The following is a 24,762-nucleotide window of genomic DNA, read 5'->3' on the forward strand; positions in this document are numbered from 1 at the left end:
TAATTCTCCATCCTCATTTGGATTTGGGGCGGAGAACGGAGATTGTTTGGGAATTCGGATTTGGGTTTGGGGGAGGTAAAAACCGTCCCCGACCCGCTCCGTTGCCATGCCTAGGAGTAATTTTTTCATTTTGCTCAAATCTAAGAGTACAAAACATATGAAAAGTGAAGGGATATGATTGAATGGATTCCAACTTGTTTAACCTCATTTCATCCTTTTTATATCATTTCATTTCATCACATCACATTTCATCAATCTAAATATAATATAAAATTTGGAGAGGTGTAAAAAAAATATGTGTACATGTATTATCCTTGATAAATCAGTTAATGTTTGCATATATTATCTCTGATCTTTTGATTCATCGCTATTGTATTGGCATTTTCGAAGAAATTTTTAATTTTTTGTTGTTGTTTAATAAGTAATTAATTTCATGCATTCTCATCGTCATTAGACAGTCCTTCGTCAATTTGCTACTTGAAAGAAACCCTACATCATGGTTTATTTGAATGCTTATAGTGACTCTTGAGAATGTGTGGTTGGATCCAACTCAACCATATAAAACCGTCTAGTAGGGTGAGGATTATTCAGGCCATATATTGTCCGATGTGGGACTCCTAACAATGATGTTGAATGCGCAGGACGTCTTGATACTAGACAATATGTCACCGGTTAGAGCATGTTTTTAACTCTTCATTGATCTCATGGAAAAGTAAGAACTAGTGCAAATTTATAAATCTTCCATTGGATCAAAGTATTGTGCTACAACTACTATTTGTTCAAGAAAAAAATTGGCTTCACGATTTTTTTAGCTTCGATTTTCTCAAACAAAGCAAAGTTTATATCATTTAATGCTACAATACAAACGTGTGAAAAAAATATCCATCATCTATCTTAGTTTAGTTTTGATGAAGACAAAATTTTATCAAAGAAGAAGTATCGAAGAAGAAAAAGTTTGGAATCAAAAATCAAGAATGCATAAGCGTATAGATATTTTGAAATTAAAGGAAATTGATCTTGATGATAAGGTACTTAATTTCAATCTCTTTCTTAGAATTGACATCAGAGCGGGTTAAGGTAACTTACTCCTCGGTCTGGTTATATATGGCTTCTACAAAACCGTTCTTAGTAGATAGTTCTAACACCAACAAACCACCATGTTTCGTGGGCGAATAGAATGATTTCTCGAAAAATCGTGCAAATGTACATAGAAGAACAAGGGGATGAAATATGGAGTGTTATAAAGGGTGGACCTTTCATTCTTACAACTCTCATAAATAATGTAGAACAACCAAAGGTTCAAGGTTCTTGAAACTATGACGACAAGAATAAAGGGTTGTATGACAAGAATGCAAAAAATATACATGCATATGCCTTAGGAAATGAAGAATTTTTATGAGTGTCAAATTGCAAAACAGCCAAAGAAATCTAGGATACATTGGAAGTAACACAGAAAGGAATCGTAGAAGTCAAGATCAAAATTGAACACTTTATGACAAGAATATGAAATGTTCATAATGCCACCCTATGAAAACATTCTATATATGCAAAAGAGGTTCATTGTCTAGAAAAATCACTTAACTGCTCTTGGAAAAGTCTTCACTAATGATGAACTAAACTTAAAAGTCCTTAGATCATTGTCTAGAGAATGGCAATTAAAAGTGACTGCAATATCCGAAAAGAAGAGTTTTTCTAAAATGTCATTAAATGGAAGGCTTCACTCGCTCTAACGCTTTTTAGTAGACAACGAGGGGAGTGCATAAGCCTCTTTAGATAGAGATAGGTGTCAGTTCCATTGTTTAGCATTCTGACATACTTTGTCATCTCATCAAGTTTAGAATTCAGGAATACTACTTCAGTTTTTAACTTAGAGATGGTTTCCAAATGTCCTGCCTTATCATTCTCAAGTTGTGTTATCACTTTCTTCTGACTTTCAACTTGTTGACACACTTCTTCACTTCTGTGACATAGCTTTTTGTATGTAGTTGCTAACTCACTTGAGTCTTCATCAGACCCACATCTTCCAGTCAAGGCAGTCACGAGATTTACAGACTCTTCTGTTTCACTTTCACCAGACCAAGTAGCAGCAAGACTTTTCTTCTGTTTCTTGAGGTAGGTTCCACATTCAGTTCTAATGTGTCCATACCCATCACATTCATGGCACTGAACTCCTTTTCCTTCTTTGGGCTTTTCATTTGATCTTGTTCTTCTTCCAGCATTGTTGGATTTACTGATGTCAGATGAGATGTTCTTGACATTAGCCTTAGACCTTACATCCATCTTTTTCAGAAGTCTGTTGAACTGTCTTCCCAACAATGCTACATCATTTTCCAGATCTTCATCAATATCTTGACCATTTTCCTCCTATTTCTCCTCAGTGTTTGACATGAAGGCTATGCTTTTGACTTTCTTTTCAGGTCCATCACACATTCCCATATTAAATGTTTGGAGGGATCCAATTAGCTCATCAACTCTCATATTGGAAATATCTTGAGACTCCTCTATGACTGTCACTTTCATGGCAAATCTCTTAGGGAATGACCTGAGTATTTTCCTCACTAGTTTTTCATCTGACATCTTCTCACCCAGGGCTCCTGAGGCATTAGCAATTTCAAGGATATTAATATGAAATTCATGAATATTTTCATCTTCTTTCATCCTTAAATTTTCAAACTTGGTAGTGAGCAGCTGCAATTTAGACATCTTTACTCTAGAGGTGCCTTCATGAGTGGTCTTGAGAATGTTCCAAGCATCTTTAGCCACCTCACAGTTGTTTACAAATCTGAAGATATTCTTATCTACTCCATTGAATATAGCATTCAATGCTTTAGAGTTCCCAATGGCTAGATCATCCTCCTCCTTGGTCCATTGTTCCTCAGCTTTCTTATCAGTTGTAGCTTCTCCATCCTTAATAATAACTGGATGTTCTCAGCCTGTTAAAACAGCCTTCCAAGCCTTATTATCCAAATATTTTAGGAAGGTTACCATTCGAGGTTTCCGGTAGTCATAGTTGGATCCATCCAAAATAGGTGGTCTGTGAACAGATCCTCCATCTCTCTCCATAGTACCAGAAAGTAACGTCCCTAAATCTCACCCAGAACCAAAGCAGGATGCCTGCTGTGATACCAATTGAAATTTTGGTATCAGATATGAGATGTCGAAGGTAATGTCACGACACTAATATCTGAACAATACAAACATGATAAAAGATAAAGAACAATAATGCAAGAGACACAAGCAATTGTTAACCCAGTTCGGTGCAAACTCACCTATGTCTGGGGGCTACCAAGCCAAGAAGGAAATCCACTAAACAGAATCAATTCAAAGACTCTCGGTAAACAACTTCAAGTTATAGTCTTTTCACCTAATCTCTACCCGTGTGACTTCTACCTAAGAACTCTTAGATATGAGATCCTACTCACTCCCCCTCAATCACAGCAGTGACATAAAACAAGAATTACAATGAAAAGAATACACTCTTCAAAGACACATACTCGATCTTACTTAAAAGCTTCAATCAAGTAAACACACACTCATGCTTCAAATCTTAGAGTGGACAAATTACAACTCAAAAATCAGACCAATTCAATCATCTATGGATGAATTGAATGGCTTACAATTCACACGACCACACAAGACTAAAACCCTTATTCTCTCTCAATATTTCGTTTGTTATTTCTTGTGTATCAAATTAGGTTTTCCATGTCCTTTTTATAGAAGCATTTGGCTGGGCTTGGACATCATAAAACCCTAAAACAATTTTCCATTCATATCTTCTCATGACAGTTGATTATATCTCTTTGGAAAATAAGTCAATCTAGTTGTAATTACTGATTGATAGCGTGTTCAATCATCTCATCAATCATACACAAATTAGCATTAAAAACGCAATCACATAATACATAACATTCAAATTGAATGTTCTGTATACAAATGTCATGACATCGGGTCTGACATCTCAGGAAAATCCTGCATAATCACATTTTAAACATCCTGCAGGTACATGTTATCTTATGTCAAGACAACACATGTGACAACTTGTGAACACTATAGGTTTTACCAAAATTGCTGCCAACACATAGAACCAACAATACTGAGTTTGATATTTCCATGTACCTTGTTGCGGAGCAGTCCCTCTCTGATCTTTCCAGGAGAAGTTTGGATGATTCTTCCAACCTGGGTTGTAAGTGTTAGAATAGGGATTATTATGCTTCAAGAATTTGATCTCTTCAATTTGTTGGGGAGTAGCAAAGCAATAGACCGTGTGATGAGGTCCATTTCAGATTTCACAAGTGCTAGCCTGAGCTGGTTGAACCTGCACTATCTGTTGAGTACCTATATTCATAGCTTTTAGCTTTTTGTCTACTTCGGCAGCAACTGTGTCTTCTAGACGGATTTTATTTGTCGCTAATTTTAGATCAATCACCTCCTCTGGCTGACTAGTACACCTGTCGTATAGCTCTAGATGCTCATTGGCAATTATTGCTTCAATAATCCTCTTGATACTAGTGGATGTTGAGAAATTGGTTGAGCCATTGGCTACTGTATCAATCAACAATTTTTTTTTTATTTTCAGCCCATTAACGAACATCTGCATTTGTTCGGTCTGATCCATATTATGAGTTCGACACGCTACTAAGATCCTTTTGAATCTTTTGTAAGTGTCTCCCAATGATTCATCATCCTTCTGTTTGAAATTAAGAATTTCATACCTTTTTCTCAGGAATACTAATGCTTGAAAGTACTCATTTAAGAATGTAGTTTCCATCTCCTCCAAGGATGTGATACTGCCGGTAGAAAGAGAATAGAACCATTCTTCCGCGTCTTCAGCTAAAGTGAACGAGAACATTCTTAATTTTTTTGCTTCATCAGTATGACCATCAATTTTCAGGGTGATGCTCATGGTCAGAAATCTTTGCAGGTGTTTATTGGCATCTTCATTAACCTTTCCGGTGGAAGGTTTTCTTTCCAATTGATTGATCGTGCTAGGATGTAGTTAAAAATTTGTCACATTCACCGGTTGGTTGACAATGGTCAGTCGAACACCCGGTGCATTTGCACCTCCATAGTCACCCAGGAGTCTTTCTGGAGGTGAAGGAGGTGGAATTGGAGGAACTTCAGCCATTGGTTCCTTGACTTCTGAGTGATCATAGGTACTTTCTTCTATAGAGTCCACTTTTTGTTCTCTGCATCTTCGGTGAAGGGTTCTCTCGATCTCTGCATCAAAAAGAAATTTAGCTAAGGGTTCTTCTCGCATACACAAATTAGTAAATTATAAATGACAGAAAAATAATTTTACTGTAGACCAACAAAATTTTAATTGAAATTAAAATTAAACTCTATATTTTGGCAGTCCCCGGCAACGGCGCCAAAAATTTGATCGGGAAAATAGCAAGTGTACTATTTTGCCTTTTATAGTAATAATGGGGAAATTCCTCGAATGTCGATCTCAAGGACTGCAAGCTAATATTGAGTTTAAATTATCATTCAATTAAACAAAAAGCATTAATTTGGTTTTTAGGTGTAAAAATATAATAAAAAAAGTAAAGGTAAAGAAGGATGAAAATAAGGGCTTATAGAGAAAAATGAACAATGCCATGGAGGGTGTGTGATTTATCCCTGTAACAACTTTGAGTCACTGTTGCATCAACAAATATCAATTACTTCCAGTTCTTAAGGGTATTTTCTCCCAAGTCCTTGGTGAGAAAACCTTTAATCAATCTACCCTAATTTCCATGTCCATAGCCAATTAGGGTGAAGTTAAGCTGTATAATATCAAGATAATTTCCATGTCCATAACCATTTTTAGATTCATTAAATAATTAATGTATCTGATATATTAATTATTTAATGAATCTAAAAATATGAAATTTGCTTATAATATAGGACGGAGGGAGGACTTTAACAGGGCTCTGTATGTCATTATTTTTAGTGTTAAGTAGGGTTGGAAATGAGTCGAGTCGAGTCGAACCCGTCGTCAGCTCGACTCGACTCGATAAGAATTGGTTTAGCTCGAAACTCGACTCGAGTTCGACACGAACTTTTTTTTAAGCTCGAACTCGACTCGTTTTAAGTTCTTGAACAACTCGGTTCAACTCGTTAGGTTTAGTTCGTTAGGCTCAGTTTGTTTACTTCACGGACTAAAAAATCATTTTTTAAAGTTTAAATTGGCACTTTAAAATTAAAAGTCACGGTGCATTATTTTTTTTTTGAGTTAGAAGTATTTTACTTTGTATAAAAAAATGTCACAAGTATTTTTTAAAATATTTAATTTGATAAGTTAAAAGGTTATAAAATCAATACATTATTTTTTTAAATGATACTATTGAGATATATGATTTAAAAATATTATATATATATATATATATATATATATATATATATATATATATATATATATATATATATATATATATATATATATAACCGAGTCGACTCATGAACCTAACGAGTCGAACTATACATAACTCAAGTTCAGCTCATTTATTTTACGAATTTAGTTTTGAGCTCAAGTTCGACTCATTTGGTTCATGAACCAAATCCAACGAATTAATTATCGAATCGAATCTCGAACTATTTTTGAGTTGATTTGATTCATTTCCAGCCCTAGTGCCAAGTGAACTATAGCTAAGTGGTGTGAAGAAAATGAGGTGGATTTTGTATATTTTGTGAATCCTCATAGTATTTAATTCAAGTTATGTTTAGTATGTTTCCAATTTACGATGATTTTTAGAAAATGATTATTATTTATTAGAGGTATTTTTTGTGTGGAGGATATTAAATTTAGATGAAAGAGAATAAATGTTAATTTTACTTTGTGGTTGTGTAAGTGACTGAATTTTATTTTAGTCTTCATCATGCATGACATGTCATGTGCATCTTGTGTTTGATTTTGTGATATGGTTGTATTTTATCATCATGACATGTGTATTTCTGTGTGATGCTTCAGTGACGAGCTATTTTTCCCATTTGTATGTGATAAATTTTGTGTGATGTTTTAATGGAGGATTGATTATATCCGGATCATATAATTTCATGAGCATGCATATTTTTGCTTACAATGGTATAAGATTGATTGTTGATAATTTTGATTAACTCTTACGTGTATTCTGTTTTAAGCTTACAGTTATGTTGTTAATAATGTTGGTGAGTAATCTTATTTAATTCTCTTGGACATGATATAGTATATTTAGATTTTTTATTTATTTTTAACTCTCGTCTAGTTTAGTTTAACATGGATTGTGATTAATGAAAATTGATCCCTTACAATAACATTTTAGGTACAAGTGTAGAGTTTCAAGATTGATTGATACTTGTCACACGATCGTGAGGACGGAGGGGTTTTTAAATTAAAAATATTTAAGTAGTTTAGAAATGCAGTAATTTTTTGCTTTTGAATTTGAATTGTCACTGAATTTGATTAAATTCAAAACCTTTTATTTTGTTTAAACAAGTATTTTAATAAATTTTGAATCATGTCTTGGATGAAAATCTGGGGCGTTATAGTCACAATTATACCTTAATTGGTGGGTCACTCCTAGCAAGAGGAAAAATCTACATGCAAGGCTCGACAATGGTCTTCCTAAGAAAGAGAAGTTGTTGTTGGCCTTGACGAATCTTTTCTCATCTTCTCCTAGTATTTTTGGACCCTCATCCCTAAAGCTTTCATGAACCAGTTAATTTACATAAAGTCAATAGGTTGTCAGAAGACTCTTGTTGAGTGCATGCCCTATGTGACAAAAATCATGACTTTGTTTAGCTTGATATTCACCGCAAAAAAAGGAGTTTGTCGATAAGGAAGAGAGACCTCGGTCTAACAGAAACCCTTAACATTTGAAAGTTGTTCAAGAATTGATCGTATGTCCTTTTCTTTCCTTTAATCAATTACAAAAGAGCGAGACGGGACGATGGGAACCATGAAGGAGGTGGAAACGAAACTGAAGAGTTATTCTAAGTAAGTGAACTTGCAAACAAAAAACTTAAGAAATATGAGGAAGATGTGAGTTCACTCTCTCAAGAGTTAGGAAAAAATAATGGAGACCGAGAGTTGAAGGAAAAGCAATTGGTGGACGCCGAAGGGAAAATGCACTTCCTTTTTAAAAGAAACATTATAAAATGCCAGCAGGACAAGCTTATCCGGTAGGAGAAGTCTCGGGCTAATGATAACCTTCTAAACACTTTCGAGGAGGTTTTTGGTAAGGCTTTTGAGAAGTTATAAATCCCAAAGTACAACGGGTGATCGAGGGTCGACGTGGAGAAATATGTGGTGAACAAGAAAATTATTTTGGAGGATTGGTATTCTTCTTTATTTTATGTTGATTTGGTTTTGCTTGGGTCATGGAATTCGTTCTCGCCCCTTTTGTTGTAACTTGGATATTGTGTCGTAGATAATGTCTCAATCTTAATTTGTGTATATTGCTTTAATATTTTCTTTAATATTATGTGTTTGGCCCTAATTCTTTTCGTGTATCAACTCATGAGACGATCGTAACCAAGGTTGTTCACACTTAAACTCCTTTAAAAACTTGAGAAATGGTGGATCACTTTATGGGGGCCATTCATCCCAAGGATAATAGTCGGTCGAGTGAGGTCCTTAGAGCATCATCGCGGTGTTTCAAACTTTGACTTTTGTTTCCCCTTCTGGGGAAGACATTGCCTTCGTTTTTATCCTTGGTAAGGTTTTAGAGCATACTCGCATTTTTTGGTAGGATATTTATAAAGAAAACAAAAGGTATAACTCAAAAATAAATGAATAGTGTAAAAAGTGTTTGTATTGATCAAATGTGTAACTTATAGTTTCTTTAATGAACAAACTGTGATATTTTTTAAACTTAGTTGCATTCTAAATTCTAGATATGGGAACATCATTCAGTGTTTCCAAGTTATACGCTCCCTAAATGATGCTAGTGATGATTCAATAAGGTCTTTCTTGGTTGGGAGCTAATTTTCTTTCAATTGTGTTTTTTCTTCATATGTTGTCCTTTCTAACGACTAGGTCTCGGAGATTGAAGTTACATGGTACCACCTTCTTGTTGTATTTTGATTCCATTCTCTTCTTTATTATGAACTCGCTCAAAACAACCCAATCGTAACATTCTTTAAGAAGGTCCTAACATTCTTTAAGAAGTCCATCTCTTTTCAACGTCCTTCTTTGTTGCTCTCCATTGACAATGGGTGTAGGGTTCTTCAACCTAACTACCATATCTAAGCGAGGATTACGACTTTTATATTTTAATTGATGCAAAAGGGCATTTCATTTGTGGAGGAGTGTGACATCATCATGTACACCCATAAAACATGTGGATGTTCTTCGGCCTAATTTCCCTTTGCATTTTTCAATTTTTGTCTAAGACCCCTTATAAACTCCATTCACCGACTCTACTTGGGCGTTAGTCTAAGGGTGTTCCACGGAAGTGAAATGTTGGGCTACATGCAAGTTGTCCAACAAATTGAAGAATGTTTTGTCAATGAATTGTGTCTCGTTGTCAATTATTACGATTAATGGGATTTTGAACCTCGTGAGAATGTTTCTCTTAAGGAATTGAATGGCGTTGTGATCTTTAACCTTTGTCAAAGTTTCAACCTCGATTCACTTTGTAAAATAATCGACGCCCACAATTAGATATTTTAATTTACCAAGAGCTATTGGAAAAGGTCCAAAGATATTCATCTACAAGTAGGTGGACAACTAAGACGACGATATGACACTTGTCTCTTCCAATGGTGCAATATGTATGTCCTTGTGCCTTTGACATTTATAGCACCATTGAATTTTCTCTTTGGCGTCTTGGTTTATTGTCGTCCAGTAATATATGGCCTTTGAGGTATTTTTAGCCAAGACTCTTCGTCCTAGATGCTGAAATGTAGTTCCTTCGTGAACCTTCTCCAAAACATTCTTTCATTCTTCATATATTAGACATTTCAATAGTGGATTAGTGAAACCCTGCCTGTAAAGGCAGCCTACCACCAAAGAGTAGGATCACACCCATCTTCAAACCTTCAACCCTTCCTTCATATCATCAAGTAGTTGGTAAACCCAAATATCACTCATAAAGTGAATTATGTAGAAGATTGAAATGAGGAAATACGACCCGATATTTCGATGACCATCATTGTAGTGTCTTGTAAATCACTAATCGTATATAATCCCTTTGACTTAGAATTGACCAATTTGGATAAGAGGTATGCCCTTTGAATTTTTATCTTCAGAGATATGTAGGATTTCTATCTTATTGAACTTATCCCTAATGGCTTTAACCATTGCTAAATATTATTGTATGATGGTATCTTTAGCCATGTACACTCCCTTGACTTGTGATGTGACCAATTGTGAATCATATTTGATTACCACCTCCTTTCCCCATCTACAAGGCCATGTGTAGCAAATCCATTTATACCTCCAACATATTTCCTATCTAGTCTTTGAATTTTTTTTCATCATTCTTTAGTATTGCTCCTTGCTCCTGCATTCTTCTGACCAAAAAATTTGATGCCTTTATCATGAATGTTATTTTTTTTCCTGTCGTTAGAATCCATTGGGATATTGTTGTGGCTCGAATACATCCATGAATGATAGAAGTTTGAACTCTGACGAATTATATACTAGTTTATCTGTGTTTGGTAGGGGTAGACATTATTGGGGGTAGAGGCTCGACTGAGGTCTGAGTAATTAACTAACATGCACCATTTGTTGTTTGACCTTTTTTAATATCAGAATGTTTCACAGCCAAGTAGTGTACTTCGCTTCAATTATATATTTGATTTTCAAGATGTCCTCAACGAATCTTTTGCTTGCCTCTGCCGTATCCGGTGACTGCTTTCAATGACATTGGGCCACATACGAGAAGTTTTTGGCAAAGACAAGGAGTGACAAGCGACTTCACGACTTATGTCAAGCATTTTCTTGTACGATCTTTGGTAAGGTGCCCCCTATATTGATAAATTTCATATAATCGCTTTCTACGACAATCTCAACGAATTCTCATTTGTCTTCTAGTTGTTCAACCTTTTTTCTTGACTCCAAATATAGTGTTTCTGTCTTTTCTTCCTCCTTGAGAGGTTGTTTCTTTAGACGGGCATTTAGTTTCAACGTTGGTCTTGGGCTCCTTTGATAATTGATATTGTCAACAAGGCTCAAAAACAAGTGTGAGACGCTTCTAAGTCTATCTCAAGCAAGTATACCTTATTTTCTTTGATATAAAATTTTAACTTAAGATGGATCGTTGATGACAATATGCACATCCCTACCAACGTCAATCTTCCACAATGCATTTGTAAACATATTTACATCCAAAGGCCAAACACTAGACTTTGATGACTCTTCTTTGTTTGCTTGTCTTGAATGCAACAGGTAAGTTCAAATACCCCAAAGGTTTGGTGTCAGAAACATCAAACCCCTGAAGGTTTATCTTAAGATTTGCTCAGGCTCTAATACATTATACATTTTCGCATACATAATGTAGCAAGAATCATTCTTATATATAAATTGACACAATATACCTTATTTATTCTAAACTATTCAGCTAGTTCCAAGCCGCTTTTCCTAACTGCAACAAACTACGGGGCTTCTTGATTTGTGTTGCCGTTGTCTTATGCCGACTTATTAGCTTGTTCAACTTCCTTTTGGCTCATTACAATACACCATTTAAAGGTGCAAGGCAAGGCACTAGGATTAGGATTAATAATTCTAGACTCAAGCGAATTGAGAAAGAGAGGGAGTAAAAGAGTGAGGGAAATAAGTGTCTATGGGTATGTCCAATGTATGAGCTAATTTCCTTCTCTGAATTCTTCTTCTCCTGTATTTGTCCTCTCCCTAATTTATGCTACCCTAGTGTATTAATCCTTCTGTTATCAAAGCATAAGTTGATTTTTACCAAGCTATAAATAAAACAGCACACTACTCTCATAAATTTGTTCCAAGTACATTTCATTCTGCATCATGGAATTTCATCAAAATAATGCACCCCAATGAAGGTTCATAAATACAAACCAGTTATGAACCGATTTTTACGAACCAGTTTTTAACAGAAGTAAAACTGGTTTAAAAGTTTATTGGTTTTATTTTATGAAAGTGAATTTTAAAAACTGAACCAAACTATTAACATTATCCAATTCAATTTAGTTTATGAACCATACACACCCCTACTACCAATCTTGCTTTTGATGGCCATGCGGTGAAGCCATAAGAGAAGTTCAAGAATATAATGTTCTACTTTGTCTTTATAGGCATAGTGGAATGTCTCAATCCGCATTACGCTGCCCTGAAAAACTTTCGTATCCACCTCAGAGCTTCAAGAATCAGGAAGTATTAAAAATCAGAAAATACAATAGGGAAAAACATATAAATTTCTAATTCAAAATAAGAACCTTAGGGACTAGCTACTTACACTGTGTTTTCCCACTCCCCTAACCAACCAAAACAATGATGTGCTCTGAACAAATTTTAAAACACCAAAAGAAAAGGTAAAAGAGAATTAGATTATCTTATAAGCAAAGTTATAAATTGATGATTAAGGATTGCTTGTCATGTGGCCAGTAAGGAGTTAGTTGATAAAAAGCCAGAGATCTTACTTGGATGTGTTTGTGGCAATTGGAACCAACCAATGTAATGTTTTCTTCATCTCATATTTGATTTCTGCTACAGTTAGCTGTGTAAACCAGACAGCAAAGCGTTAGCAACAAACCTCTAATTAAGATTAATGTTAGGCCAATCTATTGATATGCAACTGCTTAAGTTTGCAACTGTTTTTGTTAGTTTGTTTTCTGTTGTAACTATTAGAAGTTCTTAAGGAAGATCAGTTTGTTCAGTCCTTTGTATTCTATAAATACTTCTCATGTATTATTTACCAAATCAAGGAAATACATTTTCATATTGTGTGTTTCTTTCTTTATAGTATCACTTGCTGGAAGAAATCTATAGGATCTTTGTTTCCGTTTTTTCTTTTTCTTTTTTCCATCCGACATAATGTCTGATTCTATGTGAGATACTGAGTCCCAACATACATCCAAACATTCTTCATCTAAGTGTTGTTTCGCTATCACCTCCCCTCTCTTCTCCATGCTCGTCATCTCTCCTCTCTCTTTGCTCACGAATTCGCTCAGATCCGGCGGCTTGGGCGGCGGTTTTCGCTTTGGAAGGTGCTTCACAAATGAATCGGTGTCCGGTGGTTTCAGAGGTAGTGTGAGAGAACCCGAAATCTGATTTTCGTGCTTCTCTTTGGTTTGGATCAGATGTAGAGGTGATGCCAGTGACTCTAAAACCCAAACAGTTTGTGACTTGATTTTCTTCTCTGGCTTCTCAGCCACAAGGATTACATCTTTGTTCAACACACTCGTTTCCTTCTTCTCCACTGCTTCTACCTTTTCCGGCTTCGCATCTGATTGGAACTCCATTCCACAGTGCTCTTTCATAGCATTTGTTATCGGAATTACACTCCAATCAGAGCTAAGATTCTCTGCGGGAATATGACCCATATGCTTCGCCATCTCTGTCCTCAACATAAAGGATTTGAAAGATTCTTCCAATCTTCCCATTCTCACTTAAATTGCATCAATTCTCTCAACCGTTCCTTCTTCTAACTGTTCTTCTTCCGCAATCATCTTGAATGACAAGAATACTAGCACCTCCCTCCCCGATAATACGGCAGGTCAGACCAATTGACCAGTTGATAGAGCAGAGCTTACAGGTATAAGAGAAATATTTGATGGAAGAGATTTATTGTATTAATGGAATAGTGAAAACAGAAATACAACCAAGTGCTCCTAGAGAAGAGATGATTCTCTCTGTCCCACACAAAAGATTCTTAATAGAAATCATATTGAATGCCTTCTTGCTAACTAAACATGTTCTTATATAACTAACTACCTTTCCCATCTATGAAATTGGTTCATAAGCCGGATTAACCAATTCATTATTATTGGGCTATATTATTGGACTAAGGCCCAGACCGAGTATCCTAACACATTACTATGGGTGGCTGGCTATTAATGTTAACTACATGGTTAATTTTTTTTTTTAATCTGGTATCCGACCTTGCGACCGACTAATCTAAGGGGACCAATCCCACCATCTACTTGCAGGGGCCCCGTTTAAAGCCAGCGCAAAACTTTGTATGAACATGGCCCAACACAGGAATTGTTTGCACCTAGCATGATTCAAACCTGACACCTTGAAAGGAGCACACTCTCAGAACTCAAACCTTCACCACTAGGCCAACCCCTGAAGATTAACTAGATGGTTAATTGAGTTTGACTGCAAAACCAACTAAAGTCCATCTTCAATTGAGTTGTGGACAAGAGGCAAAGGGTGCTTCAAGCTAAAGCCTTTCTATATCTATTCTAACTCGTCCAGACCAACCGTAATATTTTGTCTGATTTTTCAACAAAGCAGCAATAATAAAAAGTATAAGGTGTTAATCATACCTCTTCTATGACATGATAGGATGGTAATTTGGAACGCAAAGCTGATTTAATATTTGGGGGCAAGTTTTGATACAATGAATCCCTTGTATTTGCTAGCATAGAAAGAGACCTCGCTACCTGAAAGCATTAACATGGACTCACTACAATGCTCGGCAATGCAAAACAGATTTGTGGTTGATTTTCCCTCTTAAGAAATAAAGATTAAAGGGTAAATTTTAGATTTTACCAAAAACATGAATCTGAAAATAACAGAAAAGTAGACAAGTAGCACGGAAGAAATTCAAGCATTTCTAGAAACTCAATTATATTTTCACCTGATTCAGGGTAAGGTGCAAAAAAGAATAGTCATGGAATGAAATAAACACAATAACATAGATTGACTTACAAGGGTATCAATTTGAAGCACTATATTTGCATAATGCAACGCAAGACCAGCGGCGCCCAATCTTTGGCGATTGCCAATGTGTCCAATTATTGGTTTTTGGTCTACATGTACCCGTGCATGCAAAATACATCTTTCACTACAAACTGATTGCAACAATAACTTGATGGGATTAAAAACACATAATGCAGCTAATTGGTCCTAAAAAGCTGACACTTCTTACTCCTTTCAAATTTATAAATTACAAAATAAGGCAAACAGTCTAACATGTCTGAGACTTTCCTAGTAGCTAGCAAAATGTTACCCCTCTGTCTCATAAAAAGTGTCACATTTGCGTTTTTTGCTGTATCAAAATAATTGTCCTTTTACAACATCAATGCGAACACTTATTATTATTTCTCCACTACCATACCCCTATTTATTAACTTTCACTTTATTCAACCACTCTTTTAACTACAATTAATAGGGGTATTCTAGTAAACGATGTTAGTTTTATCACCAAAACCAACCCATCTAATCATTTTTTTAAGAACCGTGAATTGTTCAAATAAGACACTTTTTATGAGACGGAAGGAGTAATTAATTAATCACAGCGATACAAACTAATAGTTATTACATTGACACTAGAACAACATAAATTGAGTAAAGAAAACATCATATATGGCTTTTAGCGGGTACAGACCTGCACTCCCAAAGTTATTTCGTATCTCTAAATGTAAAAAATGGACAATATCTTTAAGCTTCTCAATAACCTGCAATTCATTAGATAAAGAATTATACTCAACTTTTCTCGGTTTTTGATTTGTGAATGAAATGTACAGGATGAACTCACTTCTACAAATAAAAAAGAAATCCCCTATAGTATCTTCAGTATAACCAATTAACATGTGGATCAGACACAATGAAAGTCTAATAGAGAATTAAACAAATAGGAAGGATGATACTGAGGATGAGATGAACACATCAAGAAGTAATTTGTAGTTACCTCCTCCATATTTCTACACCAGAATGATTTTTTCTTTATATTTTTAATTTGCTTCCTTTGACTTTTAATTGTTGCTTCCAAGAATGCAAGGTTATTATCGCCTATAAAGGGAAGAGTGATACTGACGGTCAAATAATATATATGAGATAAGAGACTAACAGGAACAAAGACGCAGAATATACTTCAAAGTCAGACTTAAGGGTAGCTGTGACTTCTCTTCAAAAGGAGTATGTAATAGTAAGCAATCGTCTATTTACATTGTTACACTTAAATATTATATCCATTTCAATGTCCATGGCAAAAAGTAGTTTAATATTAGCATACATCTTTTTTCAATCTTTTTTCAGAACCAATTACATGATCAATGTAAACATAGTCCCAACTCCCAAGGTTCCACACATTTCACAATCTAATTGATCACCAAACTTTGGGAAGAAAAAAATAATATTGAAATATTTACTCATTATTAACCTAGATACTATTTGTTTTTATGTTTATTAAGTTGCATATCATATCGTGGCCCATTGGTGATATTCCACAATTACCTCTTTGATCCTCCTTTTCACCCTTATGCCAAAAATCTTGTTCAAATCTAGTCATCGCGTTAAGTTTATGGTACAACTCCTGTGGTCATAGAAAAATTGATCTTCCAAAGTATTTACAAATAAATAATCCCTCATAAAAAACTATGTTGGATAAAAGGAAAGTAGTGCATGGAATAGAAAAACTTAATAAAGCATTTGCTTTGCCGCCTGATAAAAAGCCTTGAAGATAAAGTAAATGCAAAGTGTAGATGAGTAGACAATCTATTTCTGCACTAAACTAATTCATTATATAGAGAAACTCTTTTTTAGGCGTATTTGTACCTTGATTTTTTTAAAATGTTGTATCTCATACCAGTATCTGTAAGAGTATGAGTACTGTCTATGCATCATAGAAGCACACCTAACCATTATATTGCTTTTTATTTCCAAACAGTGTAATTATGAAATTTCGATGTATACACGATAACAAGTATTATGTAAGGTGATGACAGACATAAAAATATACTGTACCCCAAGAGATTACCACAGAACTAAAGCATTTTTTTAACTGAACGCGGAGCTAAAGTAGTTGAATTCAGAAGTTCCTTATTCATTAATTGAGCATAAATCATGACACGTGTAAAAAGTACAAAGTTCGACAGAGAAAGTGATGGAGAGAAAAAAATTTGATAGGCCCCAGTTAGTTGAGAAAGAATTGCCACGTGAGCAGCTGATGTACATGGAACCAAGTGGACCCCGAGCTTGGAAAGTTTATTCTAGAAGGAAGGGTAAGAAGAGAATTGGTGGCTAATTAATTACAATACAGTGACGTGGCTTGAGTGAGGAGAGCATCTTGCATCCCATTTCCACGATATAAGGAATCAGAGAGAGAATGTAGAGATTGCCTTGGATTATAGTGATATACTAGCATGTATAGGGAGCTATAGCTTCCTATTAGGAGCCTAGCTCTTGTCAGATCTAGGCTTACATTCCCTTTTCTGTATCTCTTTCCATTTCTGCTCAATATAATAAAGCTCTTGTCAGATCTAGGGTTACATTCCCTTTTCTGTATCTCTTTCCGTTTCTGCTCAATATAATAAAGCTCTCATTCTCCTCTGTTTGTCTGTTGTACTGTTATATTATTACATTCTGTTTTTTGATACGTAACAAGTGGTCCGACCTACCGGATTCCGACGACGAGCCAGTGAATGCCACCTAAGAAGGTGACGTTAGCAGCGTTCACAAAGATGGAAGCTAGGGTCGAAGCTTTGGAGAGTGAAATCACAGAGGTGCGTTCAACTCTTGTCGAGGTGCAGAACTCAGTGACGACAAACCATGCTAATTTGATAGCAATGCTGGAGAAATGCTTGGGTAAGTCGTTGACTGTGGACGAAGGAGACGCGAGTGTTTCCGGTAAAGGTTCGTCGGGGGTGACAGTAGAGGGCGCTCCGAAGAGCACTGTTGTCGACAGCCATCGGGGAGATGCTTTGACGGAGTATCGTCAGTCCGTTAAGAAGGTGAAACTGTCGGCGTTTGATGGTGAGGATCCGACGGGATGGATTTCACGTGCTGAAGTGTATTACCGCGTTCAGGGCACGATACCGGAGATGAAAGTGAGTTTGGCTCAGCTGAGTATGGAGGGAACAATGATTCACTTTTTCAATTCCTTGATCGGGGAGGAAGAGGGGTTGACATGGGAAGCGTTGAAAGAGGCATTGTTGGAGAGGTATGGAGGACACGGTGAGGGTGATGTTTATGAACAGTTGACGGAATTGAAGCAAGAGGGAACGGTTAAGGAATACATCGCTGAGTTTGAATACCTAACGGCTCAGATTCCGAAGCTTCCGGAGAAACAATTTCGGGGGTACTTCTTACATGGGTTGAAGGCAGAGATTAGGGGGAAGGTACGTAGCTTGGCGGCAATGGGAGAGATGAACAAAACAAAATTGCTCCAAGTCACAAGAGCTGTTGAGAGGGAGGTAAAAGGGGGAAACGGTTCAGGTTTTCATCGTGGGCCTAGATCTGGGTATAATCCAGCTCATAATGGGTCAGCAGCTCATAATGGGTCAGCAGGAAGGAAAACTGGATCTGACTGGGTCATGATAAGGGGGAGAGATGTTAGGCCGCATGGGAGTGTTAAGAGTGGAGTAAGTGGGCTCAAAGGAGACAAACAAGCCCAAAACGAAAAGAAACATATTGGGCCTCGGGATAGGGGTTTCAAACATTTGTCTTACAATGAATTAATGGAAAGGAAGCAAAAGGGATTATGTTTTAAGTGTGGAGGTCCATGCCATCCTATGCACCAATGCCCGGAAAAACAACTTAGAATTTTGGTTGTGGAGGAGGATGGCGATGATGAGGATGAGACCAAATTCTTGGTTATAGAGGTGGATGAAGGTGATGAAGAGGAAAGGTGGAGATGAGTGTACTTAACTTGCACCACATTGCACATAATACTCATCATACCATGAAATTCCAAGGAGCAATACATGGAGTAGAGGTATTGATTTTGGTGGATAGTGGGGCAACACATAATTTCATTTCTCAGAAATTAGTGCATCAAATGGACTGACCAGTTTATACTACTCTTCAAATGACGGTTAAATTGGGGAATGGGCTCCAAATAGCAACCCAGGGGGTGTGTAGAGGAATGGAAGTGTGTATTGGGGAATTTAAATTAGACCCAGAAATGCATTTATTTGAATTAGGGGGAATTGATGTGGTTTTAGGCATTGAGTGGCTTAAAACTTTGGGGGATACTATTACTAATTGGAAACAACAAACTATGAGTTTTTGGAATGAGAAAAGGTGGGTGACTCTTAAAGGACAGGAGGGGTGCAGAAAGTCACCGGTGGCTTTGCAGAATATACTGAGTAAGCCCAGGCCCCATATGCAGGATTTATTGTGGACAGTAGAGAAAACAAAACCCAAAGAGGCTAAAAGAAATACGTTGTCTGCCCAGCTACAAAGGGAGTTGGAAACAGTATTACGGAAATACGATCAAGTGTTCCAAACAGTGCTAGGCCTTCCTCCGAAAAGAAACAAAGAGCATGCAATCAACCTTGTGGAAGGACAAGGAGCCGTAAACGTGAGGCTGTATCGCTATCCCCACCATCACAAGAGCGAAATAGAGAAGCAGGTAAAGGAGATGTTAGCAACGGGGGTCATTCGCCACAACACGAGTTCGTTCTCAAGTCCGGTGATTTTGGTGAAGAAGAAGGACTGCACATGGCGAATGTGCATTGATTATCGCGCTCTAAATAAGATCACGGTACCTGACAAATTTCCTATACCGGTGATCGAAGAGTTATTGGATGAGTTGCATGGAGCGAAATTCTTTTCGAAATTGGATTTGAAATCGGGATACCACCAAGTGAGGGTGAAGAAATCGGATGTGTGCAAAACGGCTTTCAGGACACATGAAGGGCATTATGAGTTCCTTGTGATGCCGTTCGGACTCATGAATGCTCCATCAACGTTCCAAAGCCTAATGAATGATGTTTTTCGTTCTCTATTGAGGAAACATGTGCTGGTCTTCTTTGATGACATCCTCATCTATAGCAAGAGCTGGGAGACTCATGTGCGGCATTTAGAGGAAGTGTTGAGTTTGTTAGCTAATCACAGCCTAGTAGCTAACAAGAAGAAGTGTTTTCTTGCCCAGCAGAGTGTGGAGTATTTGGGGCACATGATCACAGAACACGGTGTAGCTGTAGATCTTGGAAAGGTGGTCAGTGTGATGCAATGGCCACAACCTAAAAATGTAAAAGGGGTGAGAGGGTTCTTAGGACTCACAGGATATTACAGGAAGTTTATAAAGGATTATGGAAAAATTGCTAGACCATTAACTGAGCTTACCAAGAAGGATAGTTTCAAATGGGGAGTGGAAGCTCAGCAAGCCTTTGACGAGTTGAAGGAGAGGCTTACATCAGCACCTGTGTTAGCTTTACCCGATTTTTCCAAGAGTTTTTTGATTTAGTGTGATGCTTCCGGAGGAGGAATAGGGGCGATCTTGATGCAAGATAAGAAACCAATAGCATATTACAGCAAGGCCCTTGGTGTGAAGAATTCAGCTAAATCTGCATATGAAAAAGAATTGATGGCAGTAGTTTTAGCAATCCAACACTGGAGACCATACTTGTTGGGAAGAAAATTTGTAGTATCAACTGATCAAAAAAGCCTCAAACAGCTACTGCAACAGAGAATTGTAACTGCAGAACAGCAGAACTGGACTGCTAAATTATTGGGTTATGACTTTGAGATTTTGTACAAACAGGGTAAATTGAACAAGGGGGCAGATGCTTTATCCAGAATTCATGAGGGAGGGGAGTTAGCTACCATGAATTACCAATGGAAATGGCTTCAAGAGGAACAGATTAAAATAGAAAATCAACAGGATGAAAGGTTGCAGAGAATAATAGCAGGGGTCCAACAGAATGCAGAATCATGGCCAGGTTATGAGTACAAGCAAGGGGTCTTGATGTATGAAGGTAGGTTGGTGATTTCCAATAAGTCCTTGTTAATTCCTACATTGTTAGAGGAATTCCATTCAACACCCCAGGGAGGACATTCGGGGTTCTACAAAACTTATAGAAGATTAGCTGCTAATGTGTATTGGATAGGCATGAAAGGAACCGTACAAGACTTTGTAAGAAGGTGCGACATTTGCCAAAGACAGAAGTACATAGCTTCATCTCCAGGAGGTTTGTTACAACCTCTACCCATTCCTCATCAAATTTGGGAAGATATATCGATTGACTTCATCACCGGGTTGCCAAAATCAAAAGGCTTCGAAGCTATTTTGGTGGTGGTAGACAGATTGTCCAAGTACTCTCATTTTATTCCTCAGCGACATCCATATACTGCTAGGAGTATTGCCGAAGTATTTGGTAAGGAGGTAGTCAAACTCCATGGCATACCTCTTTCCATAGTGAGTGACAGGGATCCCATTTTTATGAGCAGTTTTTGGAAGGAGTTGTTCAAACTGCAGGGAACTAAGCTGAAAATGAGTACCGCATATCACCCCAAATCGGATGGTCAGACAGAAGTGGTTAATAGGTGTTTGGAGACCTATTTGAGGTGCTTCATTGCGGATCAACCTAGGACATGGGTAACTTGGATACACTAGGCCGAGTATTGGTTCAACACAACGTTTCATGCTGCTACCGAGAGAACACCATTTGAGGTAGTTTATGGGAGGCCGCCTCCAAAACTAATTCAATGGACTCAAGGAGAGACTAGAGTAGAAGTTGTGCAGAGGGACTTGTTGGACAGAGACGAGGCTTTGAGACAATTGAGGAACCAATTGTTGAGAGCACAAGAGAAAATGAAAAGTCAAGCTAATAAGAAACGCACTGACAGGAGTTTTGCATGTGTGGAGTGGGTGTTTGTCAAGCTTAGAGCTCATAGACAGCAGTCGGCAGTGACCAGAATTAGTGCTAAATTAGCAGCAAGATACTACGGTCCTTATCCCATTATTGAGAAGATAGGAGCAGTGGCATACAGACTAAAGCTACCAGAGGGGTCCAGGGTGCACCCTGTTTTTCATGTATCATTACTGAAGAAAGTTGTGGGCCGTTATCATGAAGAGGATGAGTTACCAGATCTATTGGAGGAACAGACTAAAGTGTATGAACCAGAGGCGGTACTAACTACTAGGAAGGTGAAAAAACAAGATGAAGAAATCAGACAAATCCTGGTACATTGGAAGGGCAAGATAGCAGAAGAAGCAACTTGGGAGGATGAGATAATGATCAGAAGCCAATTTCCAAAGTTTGGCCTTGAGGACAAGGCCATTGCGGAAGGAGAGGGTATTGATAGGCCCCAGTTAGTTGAGAAAGAATTGCCACGTGAGCAGCTGATGTACAGGGAACCAAGGGGACCCCAAACTTGGAAAGTTTATTCTAGAAGGAAGGGTAAGAAGGGAATTGGTGGCTAGTTAGTTACAATATAGTGACGTGGCTTGAGTGAGGAGAGCACCTTGCATCCCATTTCCACGATATAAGGAATCAGAGAGAGAATGTAGAGATTGCCTTGGATTATAGTGATATACTAGCATGTATAGTATGTATAGGGAGCTATAGCTTCCTATTAGGAGCCTAGCTCTTGTCAGATCTAGGGTTACATTCCCTTTTCTATATCTCTTTCCATTTCTGCTCAATATAATAAAGCTCTCATTCTCCTCTGTTTGTCTGTTGTACTGTTATATTATTACATTCTGTTTTTTGATACGTAACAAAATTCCATTGCAATTGGTATGTAATGCAAAATTATAATGTAGATCGAAATCCTTCGATCAATTTCCTCTATAATACATTGTTTGAAAAATTACAAAAGATGACTTCCTATAAAATATTTCCTATTTGAAAACAAACACTCCCTCCCTTATTTGGTTAACGATATTCAAATAGAGGTATAATAAGAAATCGCCTATAAACTTAATTTGGCCGCTTGAGTAATTGTTTTGTTATTGCAAATACTTTCACCACAATTCATTTGTTTTATTTCCTTATATTTCCAGCTTCAAATGTACTGACTATCAATCTCCAAGCAAAACTACATATTTTATTTGGTGACATAAAAGAATAGACTCACAACTGTAAATTGGGCCGAAGTCATCAGTTCTTGCATTATTGATTCTGCTTCGTCTCTTGATAGTCTTTGAGCACTTGATTCTTTGCTAATCCTAAGATGTAAAAGAAAAAAAGACGCTGAGAATAATATATGAAAGGCTAAATAAGTTTTATCAAATGAAAGGCTAGATGAATGAGCAAGTACAATTTACATTACTTCTCAAAGTAACAGTCTAAGTTGCGCCACTGAGGATCCTTTGAACGATTTCCAAAACGGCTCACCTCTTCAGAAAAAACTTTCAACTCATGCCTAACAACAAAACCCAAACCATATACCACTGACTTTTATGTTTCCAATGGTGTTGAAAGTGTAAGACAAAACAAAAAGCTCAAGTCATTATTTAATTAATCCAACAGGGCCAGTACTTACCACTTGTCTGCGGCAACAATCCTAAGAAGCTCATCTTTTTCCTTTGACACTAAATCATGGACAGCCTCTGAAAGAAGCACCTCTTCTTTTAGATGCCTTATATTTTGTGTGGAAAGAGATTGCATAAGTCGATAACCTTTGATAATAGTGTTTGCAACCTCAAATGCTAAGATGGAAATTCTAGTCCCATTAACTGCAGCCCTCGAAACAAACTTACTGCTAGCGCTTAAATTTGTCATGCTGCTTCCAATACTATCCAAAAAACCCAATACTTTCCCTGGTCTAGCTCTTCCCAAACGTGAACTCACCTCCGATACCTGAAATAGAAAAAACTCAGTATATGATATCTTAATTTTTCACCTACATAAACTTTTATAGACATAAGCCAATGAATGCTTTTAAATAAGCCTCCTCACAAATAGCCATTCAGGACTGATTCATACACAATGCATAAGGACCATTTTAATTAATGCAGAATAGGTACTAGACATTGAGTCATGGCCATTGAAGCTTTCTTGGATAACAAGTCAAGGACAAACTCTCCTAAAATCTTAAACTAAAGGTAAAAATCCCATGAAATGTTGTAACTTATATGTATGAAACAATGCCAGTTGACATCCAAAGCACTTAAGAAGAGCAATTTTGTTATCATGACAAACAACCTAAACACAATTTGAAATAAGATAAACAACACAAATCTAAAACTCCTTATTAGCAATGAACAAACCCTAAATCCTATTTGCAACAACACTCATCTTTAATCATTATTCTAAGATTCGAGCAGCAAAAACTCCTTTCTAATAAGTAAACTGATAACCAATAGAGGTTGGCGTGCTATGAAATGACAGTCCCATGCAAGAACAAATACTTGCAAATGATGATCCTCTTCATTCTCATAATAGAAATCACATAAACTAGTCTAGATTCATCAAGAAATTAGGTGTGATTGGGAGTTTCGTTAATGATATATAAACAATACATCGAGAATACAGAAACGGTTAAAGGTACACTAACAACGGTAGGTTGCTTTGCGCTAAGCTTGTCGGCATAGCGTGGGATTCCGTCGGATAAAACTTCATCAGCGGTGACTCCGGCCGGATTTGTCTCCGTGATTTCGGGAAAGTAAGGCGGCGCAGTGATATCAGCGGGGTTGTTGATAGTAAAAGGTTTAAGAGAGCTATCGGAGTTGGCAAAGACGCGGTCAACCTCGACGTAGCGTGGGATTCCGTCGTAGTAAACTTCGTCGGCATTGACTCCGGCAGGACTTTTCTTTTTCTTAAGGAATCCCATTAGTTGAGAAAATGGTACCAATAATTGAATTATTGACACTCTCCATTCATTTATGGATATTGTAAAATAAACTGGCCTAGAATTGTAAAACAAATTTGAGTGAAATGAAGTGAAGTGAAATGGAATTGAATAATGATATTATTCTATTGATAGAGTATTTT

General features: G+C 37.0%; 3 protein-coding genes across 5 annotated transcripts in view; 1 reads left to right on the top strand and 2 right to left on the bottom strand.

Annotated features, from left to right (window-relative positions):
* LOC127078963 (uncharacterized) overlaps window positions 1–14,414 on the bottom strand; it is a 27,122-nt gene extending 12,708 nt beyond the window's left edge. The window contains exon 1 of the mRNA XM_051019381.1: window positions 14,032–14,414. The gene's annotated coding sequence lies outside the window, so the exon portion shown is untranslated. The remainder of the gene's footprint in view (window positions 1–14,031) is intronic.
* The window catches only part of LOC127078962 (uncharacterized), a 30,813-nt gene extending 8,319 nt beyond the window's left edge, over window positions 1–22,494 (top strand). Inside the window, exon 2 of the mRNA XM_051019380.1 lies at window positions 18,700–22,494. Coding sequence (XP_050875337.1) covers window positions 18,700–18,735 — 36 coding nt within the window. The 3' untranslated portion in view covers window positions 18,736–22,494. The remainder of the gene's footprint in view (window positions 1–18,699) is intronic.
* On the bottom strand, window positions 11,881–24,762 carry LOC127078959 (protein PSK SIMULATOR 1). 3 transcript variants are annotated; one of them, XM_051019372.1, is made up of 12 exons: window positions 24,326–24,762; window positions 23,312–23,628; window positions 23,099–23,191; window positions 22,904–22,994; window positions 16,334–16,412; window positions 15,789–15,889; window positions 15,486–15,555; window positions 14,807–14,949; window positions 14,422–14,538; window positions 12,571–12,647; window positions 12,387–12,431; window positions 11,881–12,260 (listed from the first exon to the last, which is right to left on the bottom strand). In XM_051019372.1, the coding sequence occupies exons 1-12, from the start codon at window positions 24,599–24,601 to the stop codon at window positions 12,251–12,253; spliced, it is 1,419 nt and encodes a 472-aa protein (XP_050875329.1). In that variant the 5' UTR covers window positions 24,602–24,762; the 3' UTR covers window positions 11,881–12,250. The 3 variants fall into 3 exon arrangements, with proteins under 3 accessions (XP_050875329.1, XP_050875328.1, XP_050875330.1); XM_051019371.1 differs by having other exon boundaries at window positions 11,881–12,288; XM_051019373.1 differs by lacking the exons at window positions 15,789–15,889; window positions 16,334–16,412 and having other exon boundaries at window positions 11,881–12,288.

Source organism: Lathyrus oleraceus, chromosome 5 (genome assembly GCF_024323335.1).
Source record: "Lathyrus oleraceus cultivar Zhongwan6 chromosome 5, CAAS_Psat_ZW6_1.0, whole genome shotgun sequence".
Taxonomy (NCBI): domain Eukaryota; kingdom Viridiplantae; phylum Streptophyta; class Magnoliopsida; order Fabales; family Fabaceae; genus Lathyrus; species Lathyrus oleraceus.